Consider the following 16,065-nt stretch of genomic DNA (forward strand, 5'->3'; position numbering starts at 1 on the left):
CTGTTCCACGGGAGAAAGATGAGGCTTTCTGCTCCTGTAAAGATTTACAGCCTCGGAAACCCTGTACAGGGTCGCTATGGGTCGGAACTGACTTGACAGCACATAACAACAACAACAACATATAAACAATAGGGCCCTGGTGTGGTGCTGTAACATAAGCACTAGACTGCTAACCACAAGGCTGGAGATTCAAACCCACCAGCAGCTCCTCAGAAACCCTATATAGGGTTCCTGTGAGTTGGAACTAACTAGAAATACTGTAACAGAGCACCTTAATGTATTCGTTTTTTATATAAATTTTTGTTTTTCTTGTAATTAGTTATTACATCTTTTTGTCTGTTTGCTTGATTTTCCTTGTTCAAACTCACCAACCACTCCTTGGAAACCCTATACAGGGTTTCTATGAATCAGAACCGACATCCAGCACTTAACAACAGTAATAATTAGTACTCTTATCCTCAGATTCTGACAGGAGTATGAAACAGCTGTCAGCAAAATTAATCTCATGGAGTGCTAATCTTACTATGTTTTATTTGGCGTGTCCTTCCTGGAGCTCCCTTCTTAATGCTCCCATCTGGCATGTTAGTGTTCTTAGCCAATATCCTAGAACTTCCCTTCTTTCTCTTCTGGGTTGCATCCCCTCACTTCTTTCTTGCTGCACTATTTCCTTGTTTTCATGGTGCAGATTCCCCAGCAACTTTCTCATAAAGAGTGTGTGGGAGGTAGATCATTTGGAGCCATTTGTGTCTGAAAATGCTTTCTTTTTTCTGTTTCGTTTTGTTTTTTTGGGGTAAATACTGCAGAACTGACGCGTTCTTTTCACCACATCCTATCATGTGTGACTTATTACTAAGACTTGCTACTAGCAGTACTAACCTTGATCACTTGGTTAAGGTAGTGTCTGCCTAGCTTTTCTATTATAAAGTTACTATTTTTTTCCTTTCCTTAATCTGTTTGTTAGAAGTCACAAAGTCAAGCTCGCTCTCAAGGGGAATTAAAATATATCTCCTTCTGGTAGTGTAGAGATTACAAGTCGGGCTGCCAACCTCAAGATCAGCAGTTCAAAATTACCAGCAGTTCCATGGGAGAAAGATGAGGCATTCTGCTTCCATAAAGATTTAAAGCCTCAGTATGAGTCAGAACTGACTCCATGGTGCTTAACAACAATAAGAAGAACTCCTTAAAGGAAAAATATCAGAGAACTTATGAACACATGTTAAAACTGCAGTAATAAATAAATACTTTGTAGGAGACATCTTGGGGCTATCCATCTGTTATGCTTATCCTGAAGTTTTACCTACTAATTTTGGCATTCTTTAGTGGATCTTGTCTATAGCCATTATTACTGTGGTATTTTCATGGTGATCTTCTATTGGCCTCATCCCCATCCCTTCTACATTTATTATTTTTAATTTTTCTATAAAGAAGATTTGACCCTTTTCCTTCATTTATCTACTACTTGTTAAGTGCCATCAAGTCAGTTCTGACTCACAGCAACCCTGTGTATGGTTTCCTAAGGGTGGCTAGTGAGTTTGAACCGCTGACCTTGAGGTTGAGTGCTTATTTGATGGACCCACATCAGAACTCATTTATTTACTTACTTATTTACATCAGCATGGATTTATAAACATTTACATTTCTCCTTGGGTTATACTCTAATACTATAGTCATTTATTTTGTTGCTCAAATTGTTCCACCTTTGGCCACCAAAGGTCTGTCAGGCTGGTTCCTGTATCTTTTGACATGCCCCAGTCTTTTTCTTTCTTGGGAGAGTGGGGGGCATTTCCTTACCTTCTTGCGCTATAATATGTTATAGACTCGTATTTTCCCTGCCCTATGCTGAGAATCAGTCAATTTCCCAAGGATCCTTCACTCTCTTTATTGGAGAATGGTACCTGTATTTATTTAGAAAGCATGACCTGGGTGCTAGGTGTGTTTCTTCAATCTTGACTGCCAGTGTAGTTGTGTATAGAATTATGTTGTTGTTGTTGTTGTTACCGACTCATAGAGACCTTATGCACAACAGAATGAAACACTGCTTGGTCCTGCGCCCACCTCACAAACGCTGCTATACTTGAGCCCATTGTGACAATCCATCTTGGGGGTCTTGTTCTTTTTCACTGACCCTCCACTTTACCAAGCATGATGACCTTATCCAGGGACTGGTCCTGCCTGACAGTATGTCCCAAGTATGAAAGATGAAGTCTCCCATGCTGGCTTCTAAGGAACATTCTGGCTACACTTCTTCCAACACAAGATTTGTTTGTTATTTTGGTTGCCCATAGTATTTTTAATATTCTCCTCCAATACCATAGCTCAAATGCATCAATTCTTCTATAGTCTTCCTTATTCACTGTCCAACTTTTACTTGCACATGAGGCTACTCAAAATACCATGGCTTGGATCAGGTGCATCTTAGTCCTCAAACTGACATCTTTGCTCTTCAACACTTTAAAGAAGCAAATTTGCCTAATGCAGTATGTTGTTTAATTTCTTAACTGCTGCTTTCATGAGTGTTGATGGCTGATCTGAGAAAAATGAAGTCTTTGAAAACGTCAATCCATTTATCTTGATGTTATTTACTGGTCCAATGGTGAGAATTCAGACTTTCACTTACTCGTGGTGTTCAGTTAGGTGTTTCATCTCCATGCTAGTGTTTTCCAGGCTCGAGACTTGTTCAGTTTCTGCAGGGTTAGCCTCCCAGCTTTCAGGGGCGAGAGACGGTGATTTGAGGGTCTAAATGCTCCTTAAACACTATTTTTAGTCAAATCCAGAAATACCAAGTTAAGAGGTACCCGCTACTTCCACTGCCTGAGCCTTTCTGCATTTTAGGGTCCAAAGTTTCAGGCTGGCTTCCCAACTTCACCACTGTGGTGGGTTTGAACTGCCGACCTTGTAGCTAGTAGTCCAGTGCCTATCTTACAGCACCAAATCAGGTGTCCAGACATATATAATAATGACCTTTAAAAAGTTTTACATTTCTAATGGGACAAAGCTATGAAAACTGCTTAGATATAACCAAACACAGGGAATGAGTTGCTGGGCCTGGGGGTCAGGACCATAGTCTCAGGGAATACCAGGGTCAATGGGCATAACACAGTTCACAAAGATAATGTTCTACATCCTACTTTGGTGAGTACTGAGCAGTGTCTTAAAGCTCATGAGCAAAGTCCTGGAAGAGTGGAAGAAAATGTGGACCATTTAAAATCATTAAAAAAAAAAATTCCAATAAAACAAAAACTAGGCTTACTGGTCAGATAGAGACGGGTGGAACCTAAAGCTGGTTCTTGGTCATCCTTAAGGTCTGGAACTAAACTCACCACTGTAGTTCAAATTCCAGCCAAATAAGAGATATGGGGGTGGGGTGTGGGGTGGCAGCAACAGCACTGATTAAGTAAGCCCACCACAGAGTGGTCAACCATTTGAGATCAAAAGGGAAGCATTTACATAAGGACAAAGTTCAAAAGGGTTAGGACAGAAGGAGGACTAGAACAAGAAACAAAGAGAGAAAGTGGGATAAGTAACGTTCCATTGAGGGGAATTCAATGAATGAATGACACCAAATGGGCATGAATTATTGCAATATCAAATTGATGAGCTGCTGTGTAAACCTTCACCCAATTCACAATAAAAAGGAAAACCCCCCACATTTTCAATTTCTATATTTTGGAGTCCTGGTGTGGCGCTGTAGGATAAATAATGGACTGCTAATCTCAAGGTCAGTGGTTCAAGCCTATTAGTTGCTGCGAGTCAGAACTGACTTGATGGTACTTAATAATAATAACAACAAGAGAATAATACTTTTGACTTAGATAATATTAATATCAGTTTATTGAAGAAACATTATTAAACTTACTTTTGTGGCCAGTAGGTTAAGCCTAAGGAGTGTAGCCAAGACTCAGGAATAAAAGCCCATACAAGATACAGTACTATAGAAGACAGAAAAAAGAGAGAAAGAGAAACGTCAGTAAAGCATGCAGCCAATCTATCAATATTCAGATAAAACAAAAAGCTCCTTTGAAGCTTTCTCTGATTCATTTAGAAATGATTTTTCCCTCCTTTCAATTCTTGTAACTCTGTATCTGTACCATTCTTATAATGTTGTTGCTTTCAGGTGCTGTTGAGTCGGTCCTGACTCCTAGCAACTCCACGTATGGCAGAATGAATCATGCCCAGTCCTGGGACATCCTCACAATTGTTCCTATGGTCAAGCCCATAGTTGATGCCACTGTGTCAATTCAGTGCATTGTCTTCCCTTTTCCTTGAGCCTTTACTGATCACCTTATACTACAGTTATTCTTTTAACTAACTCTCATGATTTATTTTAGGCAATTTAAGGGCAGAAGTCATACCTTAGCAATTGTTGTAATCCTTAAAATACCTAGCAATTTGCTTTGTACTTAGCAGGTGTTCAACACTTCAACCCCAGAGAGGTGGAAATAATTATGACATTTATTTTCTTAAAGATGAAGGTTTTTACCCTTGTTTGAATATGCTGCATGTTGAGTTTCTATTTTATCTCCCTGGATACAATCTGATTTCCTTTAATCCCAAACTCTATGTGATATCTTTTGCTCTTGTTCCTATGTAAAAACAATAGATAACATCTGAGCACTCACTTTGGGGTAAGCACAGTTATAAGCACTTTACATGCATTATCTCACTTAATCCTCAAAATAATGCAGAGGTATGCCATTTTCACAGACGAAAATTAAATCTTAGAAAGGTTAAATCATCTGCCCAAGGTAAGCGGCAAACACAAATTTCAAACTACTGAATGATGATGAAGAGTTGCTTAATTTTTTTCTTGAGAATATATATTGTAGATCTCTTTATGTCATGAACTTGCGATGATCCCCACCCTCCCCGAGCTTAAAATCTAGTGGAGAATTGAGGTGAGTAAAATGATGTTTCCACTACCTTGAGATAAGAGTTGATGACTGAGAGATCAAAGACAACAGGGAAGCACAAAAGAAGAACCTTAGCCAGGACAGTGGAGATGGAAAAGTGATCAAACTAAGGAGTGGAGGAAGAGTAAGAGGCAAACCAGGTTTAGAATGTATATGGTTAGGGGTTCTGTAGATGACAGAAAGGGAGGAAATGAGAGGAAATGGTATCCTCTGCCCCAATGTGCATAGGGAACAAGAATGATCTGAAGAGAGATGTGGTGTTATTAGCTGGTAGAGTCTAAGGGAAGGGGTGGCAAGGGGAAAGATTTAACATAGCTCTTGAAGTTAATATAACACAACCATAGGGAAACAATATAAATGCATAAGTGGAAATTATTTACTTATTTCAACTAACTAAATGAATGAATATTTATTGAATGTCTACTATGTGCCAGACATTATGTAACGGCCAGCTCTGTAAAGAAAAGTAAAACACAGTCCCAATTCTCAGGGAACCCACAAACTACGCTGAGAGACAGAGATAAGATAAGTGTAGTGGCAGGAACATCATATTTAGTAATTTATGTAATCTCAAAATCCTTTTGAGGACCCCACTGAAGAGTTCTCATCTTGTCTAGATGGGTCTGGTGAAAAGATATGGGGATAAGATTCTTATGATTCAATAGTAAGTAACTGTTGTCATGACTAATTGAGACTGTCACAGTTGTAAAGGTAGAAGTTCTGTAACAAAAAGGGGGGAGTAGTTAATCTTATAATCCAGGAACAGAGGACCCTAGGATCATCAAGGGAGAATAGCATGAGCGGAATGTGGGACCCTATTCAGAGAAGCCAGCAACACCAGAGATGGAGGCAGAGATGAGGACATAAAGAGAGGGACTGAGGTGAGGACTCTAGACTCATGGAAAGAGAGGGACTGAATGCTGGTGGCCAGGAGGCAGGCTTGCAGAATGTGCCCTTTGGTTGTTTAAATATTATATATTCTTGAGTGTTTTTGGGTACATCAAAAATAACTTACAAGTTTTCAAGCAGGAGCTTAGTTTCAGAGGGTGCGGGGGAAGGCAGAATCTCCACTGAGTGGTTTCCAACCTGTCTAGATGGGGCTGGTGAAAAGAGATGGGGATAAGACTCTTGTGGTTCAATAATGAACAACTGCTATCACAACTGTGAATGTTGCAAATGTAAACGTAGATGTTTTTGTAACAAAAGGAGGGGAGTGGTTGATCTTGCAGTCCAGGAGCAGAGGACCCTGGGACCATCAAGGGCAAAAAGCGGAGTGCAGGACCCTATTCAGAGAAGCAGCAATGCCAGAGATGGAGGCAGAGACGATGATGTTGAGAGATGGAGCGGTTGGGGACTCTAGATTCAAGGATGGACAGGGGCTGTGTTCTGGAGGCCAGGGGACAGGTTTGCAGGGTATGCCCTTTGGTTGTTTGAATGGTTATATATTCCTGAGTGCTTCGGTGTATATTCAAAAAAAAACAACCCAGAGGTAATGGAAGTAAATGCTGTTGAATGATGATGCATGGAGGGGATTGTAATCATTGCAACGAAAAGAAATCCAATAGGATGACTGTAAAGCTGATGTTCTTCCATGTAAACTATCACCCAATTCACAACAACAACTTTAAAAAAATCCTTAAACCACACACGCACAACCAAAAAAATCCTTTTGAGGAGGGAGCTATTATTATCCCTACTTAACAGATGAAAAATATTGAGGCAGGGGTAATATAAGTAATTTGCTCTAAGTTTCATAGTCAAAATCATAAAGCTGCAATGTGAACCCAGTTTGTTCATACCACACTACTTTACAGATAATTATAAAACAAGTATAATGACAAACCTAAATAAGGTAACAGAAAAGCTAGAAAAGTGCCTTAACACAAATTGGAGCAAGTAGAGTAGCTTTACTGAAAATGAAGCCTGAGCTGACTAAAATGATGTGTAGAGGTAAGCTACAGAAAGAGAGGTTGCTATAGAAAGAGATAAAGAAGATAGAAAGAACATTCCAGGAAGGAGTAAGAGTATAAATAAAAGCATGTGATGCATGAGTTTGGAAGCGACCATAAGCAGTTCAGAGTTGCTGTGAGTGTTCAGATATATAGATGGAAAAGTGGGCAGATCTCAAATAATGAACTTTATGAAAGGAGCATAAACTTAAAAACACACAGAAAACTAAAGACAGTGAAATAACCACCAGGGGTTCTAAGCAGGAAAGTTCACATTTGCATCTGAGTGGCTCACTCTGTTGGCTGTGTGAAGGATGTATATATATTTGGTGGTGATAAAACCACAGGCAATAAGAGACCCATACTCATCTGTTAGTTTGTGGTACTGTGGTAGCTTGTGTATTGCTGTGACTTGGGGAATTATACCACCAGTATTTTAAATACCAGCAGGGTCACCCATGGTGGACAGGATTTAACTGAGCTTCCAGCCTAAGACAGACTAAAAAGGAGAAAGAGACTACATATGAGTATTTAGTCACTGAAAACCTTATGAATAGCAGTGGAACACTGTAAGATAGCACCGGAATACTGAATATTGAAACATGACGAAGAGCACCAGAATATTGTCAGATATAGTGTCAGAAGATGATCCCCTCAGGTTGGAAGGTACTCAAACATGACTGGGGAAGAGCTGCCTCCTCAAAGTAAAGGTGACCATGATGATGCAAATGGAATAAAGTCTTAAGAACCTTTATTTACTGAAGGGGCACACTCAAAATGAGGAGAAACACCTGTAAGCATCCATTAATAATCATAACATAGAATGTACAAAGTATGAATCTAGGAATATTGGAAGTTGTCAAAAATGAAATGGAACATAAAATAACACCGAGGCAACAGAAACTCCATCTAGGGCCAGGAACTGTGCTGTCGCATCCCTTCCACATCCACCTCATGAGCAACATGAATGACAGGAACCCCCAGAGATTTCTCCTCTACAAGTCCAACAACTGTACTATTTGTTTTTACAAATGCAACAACTCCATAATGCCATAGAGACAACACACACAATTTTAGCTCACACAAAGAAACAAGAGAGAATGGCTGAAACAAATGACTAAAATGCAGACCAGAAAACAATTCTGAGGAAGAAAAGGTAATGGAACTAACTGAAAATGAATTTTAAAAAAAAGGACAATTAGGAATCTTCAAAGAATCAAAAGAAAGATCAAAGAAAGCAAGGAGAACACATAAAAACTTTAGAAGCATTTAGGAAAACATTACAAGAACAAACATATAAAATAAACACAAATTTTGTAACAATATAAAACTTGCAATTAGAAATCTAGATTAATACTAAGATCTCAGAAATGGATAATACGTTGAAAGGAGAAGATGTGAATCAGTGGAACCATGAAACAATGAGATTGAAGATAAATCTTTCCATACTAGTATGCTAGAAGAACAATCAGAAAAAAATGAAAAACTCAGAAGAAATTCTAAGAGTTATGTGGGACATCATGAAGAGGAACAACTTATGGGTTATCAGAATTCCAGAACAGACAGACACAAGCACAAAGAAAACTGTCTAAGAGTTGTTGGAAGAAAACTTCCCTAATATGAAATATGAGAAGATATGTATACAAGAAGCTGAACTAACCCCAAATAGGATAGATTCCAAAAGAAAATCAGTCACGTATACTATAATCAAACTTTCCAAAGTCAAAGACAAGGAAAGAATCCTGAGAGTGGCTCGGAAAAAACTAAAAGTTACCTACAAAGGAGAACCACTAAGACTAAGCTCTGATTTCTCAGCAGAAACCATGGAGGCAAGAAGGCAATTGAATGACATATACAAAACTCTTAAAGAATCATATACCCAGCACAGCTGTCCATAAAATATGATGGTGAAATTAGGATATTTCCTAATTAACAGAAATAAAGGAATTTGCAATGACCAGGACAAATTTACAAAAAAAAAAAAAAAATGCTAAAGGGTGTTCTTTGGACTGAGAATGAACAATAGGAGACAAAAACCTGAGATCACCATACATGACAATACCATTCAGAACTCAATCCAGACATACATGGATTCAATATAAAACAAATCTACAAGACTGATAATAGGGAACCAAAGATATTAATGAATAATGAAGTCAATTACAACATAAAAAGAGGGAATAGTGTCAATATAGAATTTCCAAATGGCATAGAGGTCAAGTAGATTTTGAGATAAAACAGTTTTAAGCAGGGGAAAAAATTAATAAATTATAGGGTAACCTCATCGAAAAACAATACAACTGTACATCAGAATAAAAAAAAGAGGAAAATCAGCTTTAGTAAACATTAACACAAGAGAAATGAAAATGACAAGAAAATCCACAAACAAAATTGAATTCAGCATGGAGTGCAAATTATGTGAAACAAAGAATCCAGCATCACACACACACAAAATACAGAAAAATGACAACAATCAATTCATACCTATTGATAATTAGAATGTAAATGGATGAAATGTTCCAGTCAAGAGACATAAAGAGCAGAATGGATAAGAAAACATGAGGCTTCAATATATTACCTACATGAGACATATAAAAAAGATGGGGACAGCCTAAATGCCCATCAACAGAAGAATGGCTAAACAAACTTTGGTATATGTAAAACTACAAAAGATTGAAGAATAATGATGAATCTGTGAAACACCTAACAACATGGTTGAACCTGGAAGACATTATGCTGAGTGAAATTAGTCAACCACAAAGGACAAACATTGTATGATACCAAAGTTGTAAAAAGTTTAAAAAAATGGTTTTCCTGGTAAAATAAATAATTTGATGGTTATGAGAGGGGTGGAAGGGAAAATCATTCATGAGCTAGAAGGTAGACACATGTTAACATGGATGACAGGCAGCAATATACAACAAGAGGGAGGTTAGCAGAGGAAAGATGAAGGTAGTAGGAGACACAGGGAGGAATACAGTGAATAGAGGTAAATGCTGTTAACTGTGGTACATGGAGGGAATTGCAACCATGTTAAGAAGCACAGTATGTGATTTGTTGAATGTAAAACTGATGTTCTGCTCTGTAAACCTTCACTTGATTCATAATAAAAAGTTAAAAAAAAAAAAAAAGATGATGATGCCAGGAATACACAGAGTCACTGTACCAAAAAGAAATGGTTGATGTTTGACCATTTCAAGAAGTAGCATAATGATGAAGAGCCAATGATACTGAAGGAAGAAGTCCAAGGTACACTGAAGGTATTGGCAAAGATCAAGATTCCAGGAATTGATGGAATACAAATACAAACCACTCAACAAATTGATTCAGCAATGGAGGCACTAACTCTCTCTACTAAGAAATTTGGAAGACATCTTACTGGCCAACTAATTGGAAGAGAACCATATCTGTGACCATTCCAAAGAGAGGTGACCCAATGGAAGGTGGATATCACTGGACAGTGTCATTAATATTAATCACATGCAAGTAAAATTTTGCTAAAGGTAATTAAAAACCAGCTGAAATGGTTTTTAAATACCTTTAGCAAAAGGTGAACTGCCAGAGATTCAAGGCTTCAAGCCAGATTCAGACAAGGAAATGTACAGAGGAATATCATTGCTGACATCAGATGGATCTTGGCTGAAAGCAGAGAATACCAGAAAGATGTTTACCTGTGCTTTATTAACTACACAAAGGCTTTTGATTGTGTGAATCATGATAAGCTATGGACAACATCATGGAGAATGAGAATTCCGGAACACTTAATTATGCTCATGAGGAACCTAGACATAGACCAAGAGGCAGTCATTCGGAGAGAATAAGGGGACCCTGAACAGTTTAAAATTAGGAAAGGTGTGCACCAGAGTTGTATTCTTTCACCATAATTACTCAATGTATATACTGAACAAATATAATCAGAGAAGTTGGATTATATAAAGAAGAACATGGTATCAGAATTGGCAGAAGACTCATTAACAATCTGTGATATGCAGATGATGCAACCTTGCTTGCTGAAAGTAAAAAGGACTGAAAATACTTACTGATGAAGATAAAAGACCACGGACTTCGTTATGGGTTTCATCTCAATGTAAAGAAAACAAAAAATCCTCATAACTGGACCAATAAATAACATCAAGATAAATGGAGAAAAGATTGAAGTTGTCAAAGACTTCAATAGCCTCATATGCATGTGAAAATTGGACAATAAATAAGGAAGACCATAGAAAAATTGATGCATTTGAGTTATGGTGTTGGAGGAGAATATTAAAAGCACCCCAGACTGCCAGGAGAATAAATAAATCTGTGTTGGAAAAAAGTATGGCCAGATTGCTGTGTTGGAACTGACTTGAGAGCACATAACAATTACTTTCTGTCTTACTTTTTCAGTCTCCTTGCTGTTCCTTGAACTGACAGGCATGTTTCTCCCTCTGGTCTTCTGCATTGGCTGTCCTTTCTTGGGATACTCTTTCTTTTAAGAACCATCCAGCTAACTCCCTTACTTTTCATGTTTTTGCTAAAACCTAATCTGTCAGTGAGGCTCGTTCTGACTGCTCTATTTAAAATAGCAACCTTTCATTCATTATCCTTTGTCCTTAATTTCTCCCTGTATCTGTTATTGAAGCCCTGGTGTGGCCCTATAGGATAAACACTGAGCTGCTGGCCACAAGATCAGCTGTTGAAACCCACCAGCTTGTTCTTGGAAGTCCTATGCAGGATCACTATGAGTCAGAACTGACTTGATGGCCTGTAACAACAACAACATTGTTGGTTATTGACATTGGGCATGTTTCACTTATTTTGTTCATTGCCTATCTCTGTCTGCTACAATGAAAGCTCTGTGAGACTAGGACATTTTGTTTTGTTCCTTCCTGTTCTATAACAGTGCTTGGGACATGGCAAGCAGTCAATAGATATTTGCTGAAATAATTTTTGGTTGTAGGTATTATTGAATTGAAATCTTGAGTTGATGCTTTCATTTATTTGTATAGTTTCTAATGCTGTAGAGAATAATGTTGTTGTTAAGTGCTGTTGAGTCAGTTCTAGCTCACAGTGACCCCATACAAGCTTTCTGAGGAGCAACTAGTGGATTTGAACCACTGACCTTGTAGTTAGCAGTTCAATGGTTATCCTACAGCACACATGAGAACTCCACTGTAGTGAACAGGATTACAAAATGGTGTTAATGATGATAATGATAGCAGCGGTGGTGGTGGTGTGCTCCCGAGTCAGTTCCAACTCATAGAGACCCTGCATAGGGTTTCTGAGGCTGTAAATCTTAGGTGAGCAGAAAGCTTTCAAACTGCTAACATTTAGGTTAGCAGCCTAACTCATAACCACTACGCTACTGTTGTTGTTGTTATGTGCCACGGAGTCGGTTCTGACTCATAGCCACCCTGTACAGGGTTTCCCAGGCTGTAAGTCTTTATGGGAGCAGAAAGTCTCATCTTTCTCCCGCGGAGCAGCTGGTAGTTTCGAATTGTTGACCTTAAGGTTCGCAGCCCGATTTGTAAACACTATGCAATAGCAGCAGGAACTAGTACTTACTGAATGTCATGTATTGTTGTAAGTGCTTTACATAATTAATTCTCACAATAGCCCTAAGGGGCAGCAGAGTGAAGTGTCTAAGAGCACAGACCCTGTAGCTAGTGCATTGCAGTTCAAATTCCAGATGCTTGGGTGGCTCAGTGGTTAAAGTGCTTGGCTGCTAACCAACAGGTTGGTGGTTAGAACCCACCAGTAGCTCCAGGAGAGACAGATGTGGCAGTCTGTTTTGTAATGAGTACAACCTTGGAAACTCTATGGGGCAGTCTACTTTGTAGACTAGACTTAATGACAGTGGGCTTGCTTTTGGTTTTGGGTATGACCTTGAGCAAATATGCTTCAGTATTTTCTGTAAGGTTAAGGACCATAATAATAGTATCTACCTCGCAGGATTATTTTGTGACTACCAAGGAGTCCTGGTGTGGTACTGTAGGATCAGCACTAGACCACAGGGTCTGTTTGAACTGCAAGGTCAGTGGTTCAAACTCGGCTGCTCCATGGAAATGCTATGCAGGGTCACTATGAGTCGGAACCGACTTGATGGCACTTAACAATAAAAACAACAAGACTTACAAGGACTTATTATCTGGCTCCTGCCAGATAATAAACATTGATCAATATACAGATTCAATAAATATTATCAACCTCTATGCGCCTCGCTTCCCACCCCTTTACAATTGAGGAACCTGAAGTCTAAATGAGGTTAAATGGTCCCAGAATACACAATTACTCTGTGGAATAACCAGGATTTGAACTCAGAAATAATGAGAACTCTGCTTGATCCAAAAATTGTCTTGTTCTGTTTTGCATAAGGTTGCCAGAGTCTGGGGTTGACTTGAAGGCAGCTGACAACAACAAAAACATAACTTCTTCACTCCACAGACTCTCATAGTAAACAGCTTGGCTTTTACACCTCCTCCAAGATACACTCATGGTGCAAGGTGGTCTTTTTAAAAGGTTCCTCTAAGAACTCAGGTTTTTAGAGAGTTCCAGAAAGTTGGATTGAGGTACTCAATTTTCTCCTTTTTGTATCTCTCATAATTTCAAAATCTCTTTGGGGATATTTAATGCTTGCTGTGTGCTGGGCACATTAGTGGAGCCCTGGTGGCACATTGTTTAAGTGCTTGGTTGTTACCTGAAAGGTTGGCAGTTTGAACCCATTAGCTGCTCCTTGGGAGTAAGATGTGAAAGTCTATGTCCATCAAGATTTATAGCCTTGGACATCCTCTGGGGAAGTTCTACTCTGTCGTATAGGATCTCTATGCATTGGAATCAACTTGATAGAAATGAGTTTCTTTTATTTCTGGTGTGCCTAGACAACTCTTTATCTATCTAAATGGGTCATTTTGAGATTAAATGAGATCCAAGATTTAAGGGAAAATCTTTCAACTGGATTTCTCAGCTTAAATCCCATCACTCCCCAGCTCCTGCATGCTGGAGCCACACCTAACTCTAACTACTCACTGTTCAACCTGGTCATGCCTTCATTCAAGATCTTCTTACCTCTTCCTTCTCTCTTATTCTTCTGTAATCAGCATATTTAGAAGGAATATCCCTGGAAGAAAGCTAGTTTGATCTCAATATTCCTACATGGGACCCCCATGACAATGATCACACTGGGTATTACTAGGAGAGTTATTCGTCTATCTGGTCCAGAAGACCTTTACCTCTTTATGGGCAAGAACCAGATTTTATTCTCTTTGTCATCATATCTAGTGCTGTAAAGTCTATCTGTTGGGGTTAAAGCTTTTAGGCCAGTGTCTGGTATGTAAGAAAAACCACCCTGAACATGTTCCCTTAAAAAGACACATTGCTAGAAAGAATCACAGTTCATGTGTATACATTCTAAGAACAAATGCAACATTTTCTTGTCCACATAGGGTTCCTGGTCATCCATCAAGAATGTACTTACTGAAGCCAAATTGGGAGCTTAAGAAAAGAACAAAGCCATAAATCGCTCTTTCTGGCAATGGCGCCGGTGAATTTTCCACCATTTTCTCTGTGGCTTTAGACAATCTGTGGAAAAGAATCCCAACAATCACGTCAGTGATTTACTCCCCTTCGCCATTGGCCTATTGTAACCTCATGGCTTTGCTATGGGCAGAGCCTCTGAAGGAGTTTTTATTTCAGCGGAAACCATACAAACTGTCATCCAGCGCACACCCCACCCCACGGCCGCATATACATGCACAATCTGCAGCGGCAGGAATGACTGGGGAGAACCCGGAGTCACAAACGCCGCCCCAGCCCCGCAACTTCCCCAGGTTAGGGCCCTGTTCCCTCTAGGGACTTTTGTTTCTTATTCAAGAACTCATTCAAAGGTTGGGTATGGTATGCCCTTGACCAGGGGCTCTTTCTGCACCCTTCCCCCAGGCCCCTCCTGCCAACTCGGCCACCTCCTCGCTGAGTCCTCTGCTGCGCAAGCGCCGATTAGGAAACTGCAGGGGGTCGAGAAAGGAAAAACTGAAGGATCTGCTACCAAGCTACGAAGCCCCCACCCATAGACTCACACGCACCGGAGAGACGCGTGCGCAGGACGGGGGGCAGGCACTAGAGCTCCGCTTGCAGAGTTGAGGGAGAGGGCTAGAAGGTCCTTGTGCGCATGTGTGTTTCCATCCCACGTGACAAATCTGCCGCTCTTCCCCGCCTGCCTTTTGGCTGACGTGGAGAGGGTGCTGAGGTGGCTGCTGCTGTTGCTGCTGCTGCTGTTGCTGCTGCGGCGGCGGCGGCAGTGGGGGCTGCCCGCGTCCGAAGCTGGCGACTTGCGGGTCCCCTGGTAAGTGCACCCCTGGCGTGTGGCAGTTTACCTTGTTCCGGGGATAGAGGGCCTTGCCCCCCACAGTCCCTGCATTAGTATGTGGTGAGTGGGTGTGTGCGAGTTGCTTGGCGCCCTTCACTGTGGTGCCCGCTGTGTGTCTGTGTGGACCCGGGACCCCTGGAGTGTGTGTGTGTGTGTGTCCGTCCCTTTTTGTCTGGTGTCCTGTTTCTGCAAGCAGGTGTCCCTCTGGGGTCTGCGTCAGGGTGGGAGCGTCCCAATTTTGTGCAAATCCTCCTGCTGCCCGCGTGTGCCTCGTCTCCGTGTGTCGGTGACACCACCGTTAGGGTGCACCCGTGTCTATCCCCCGCGACCATCCCTTTGTGTCCGTGCCATGGCGTGGGAGCACCACTCCTCCCTCTATGTCACTGCCCCCCTGTGGGATGTGCGTGTGGCCGAGCCTTGTGCCAGCGCGACCCCAGCTTAGAGCCCCCTCCGCCGGAGTGTGTTGCGCGCGTGTGCAGGTTTTCTGGCAGCGAATGTTCTGGAACAGTTGGTACACGCGCCGTCCTCTGTCCCCTACGTGGGTGGTCTGCCACCTGTTTTTGTGAGACCTGATAACCTAATGCATCGCTGCTTCCCTCAACCCCCTCCCTCTAGCGGTTTGGGTCAGCTGCTTCGGTATTCGTAGTGTTTGCAAACCCAAGTGTGGCCCGTTAAGCCTGAGGGTCAGGGCCTTAGAATGTTGTTGTTAAGTGCCATTGAGTCGGTTCCGACCCATAGCGACCCTGTACAGGGTTTCCGAGGGTGTAAATCTTTACGGGAGTAGAAAGTCTCATCTTTCTCCCGCGGAGCGGCTGGTAGTTTCGAACCGCTGACCTTAAGGTTCGCAGCCCGATTCGCTCTGGTA

General features: G+C 40.8%; 1 protein-coding gene across 1 annotated transcript in view; it reads right to left on the reverse strand.

Moving 5' to 3' along the window:
- PIGP (phosphatidylinositol glycan anchor biosynthesis, class P) overlaps nucleotides 1-14,421 on the reverse strand; it is a 24,852-nt gene extending 10,431 nt beyond the window's left edge. The window contains exons 1-3 of the mRNA XM_006862608.1: nucleotides 14,313-14,421; nucleotides 3,857-3,929; nucleotides 3,129-3,172 (exon numbers count right to left, since the gene is read on the reverse strand). Coding sequence (XP_006862670.1) covers nucleotides 3,129-3,172; nucleotides 3,857-3,929; nucleotides 14,313-14,394 — 199 coding nt within the window. The 5' untranslated portion in view covers nucleotides 14,395-14,421. The remainder of the gene's footprint in view (nucleotides 1-3,128; nucleotides 3,173-3,856; nucleotides 3,930-14,312) is intronic.
- Between the last annotated feature and the right edge of the window lie 1,644 nt (nucleotides 14,422-16,065).

The sequence above is a fragment of the Chrysochloris asiatica genome, unplaced genomic scaffold, assembly GCF_000296735.1.
Source record: "Chrysochloris asiatica unplaced genomic scaffold, ChrAsi1.0 scaffold00049, whole genome shotgun sequence".
NCBI classification, from domain to species: domain Eukaryota; kingdom Metazoa; phylum Chordata; class Mammalia; order Afrosoricida; family Chrysochloridae; genus Chrysochloris; species Chrysochloris asiatica.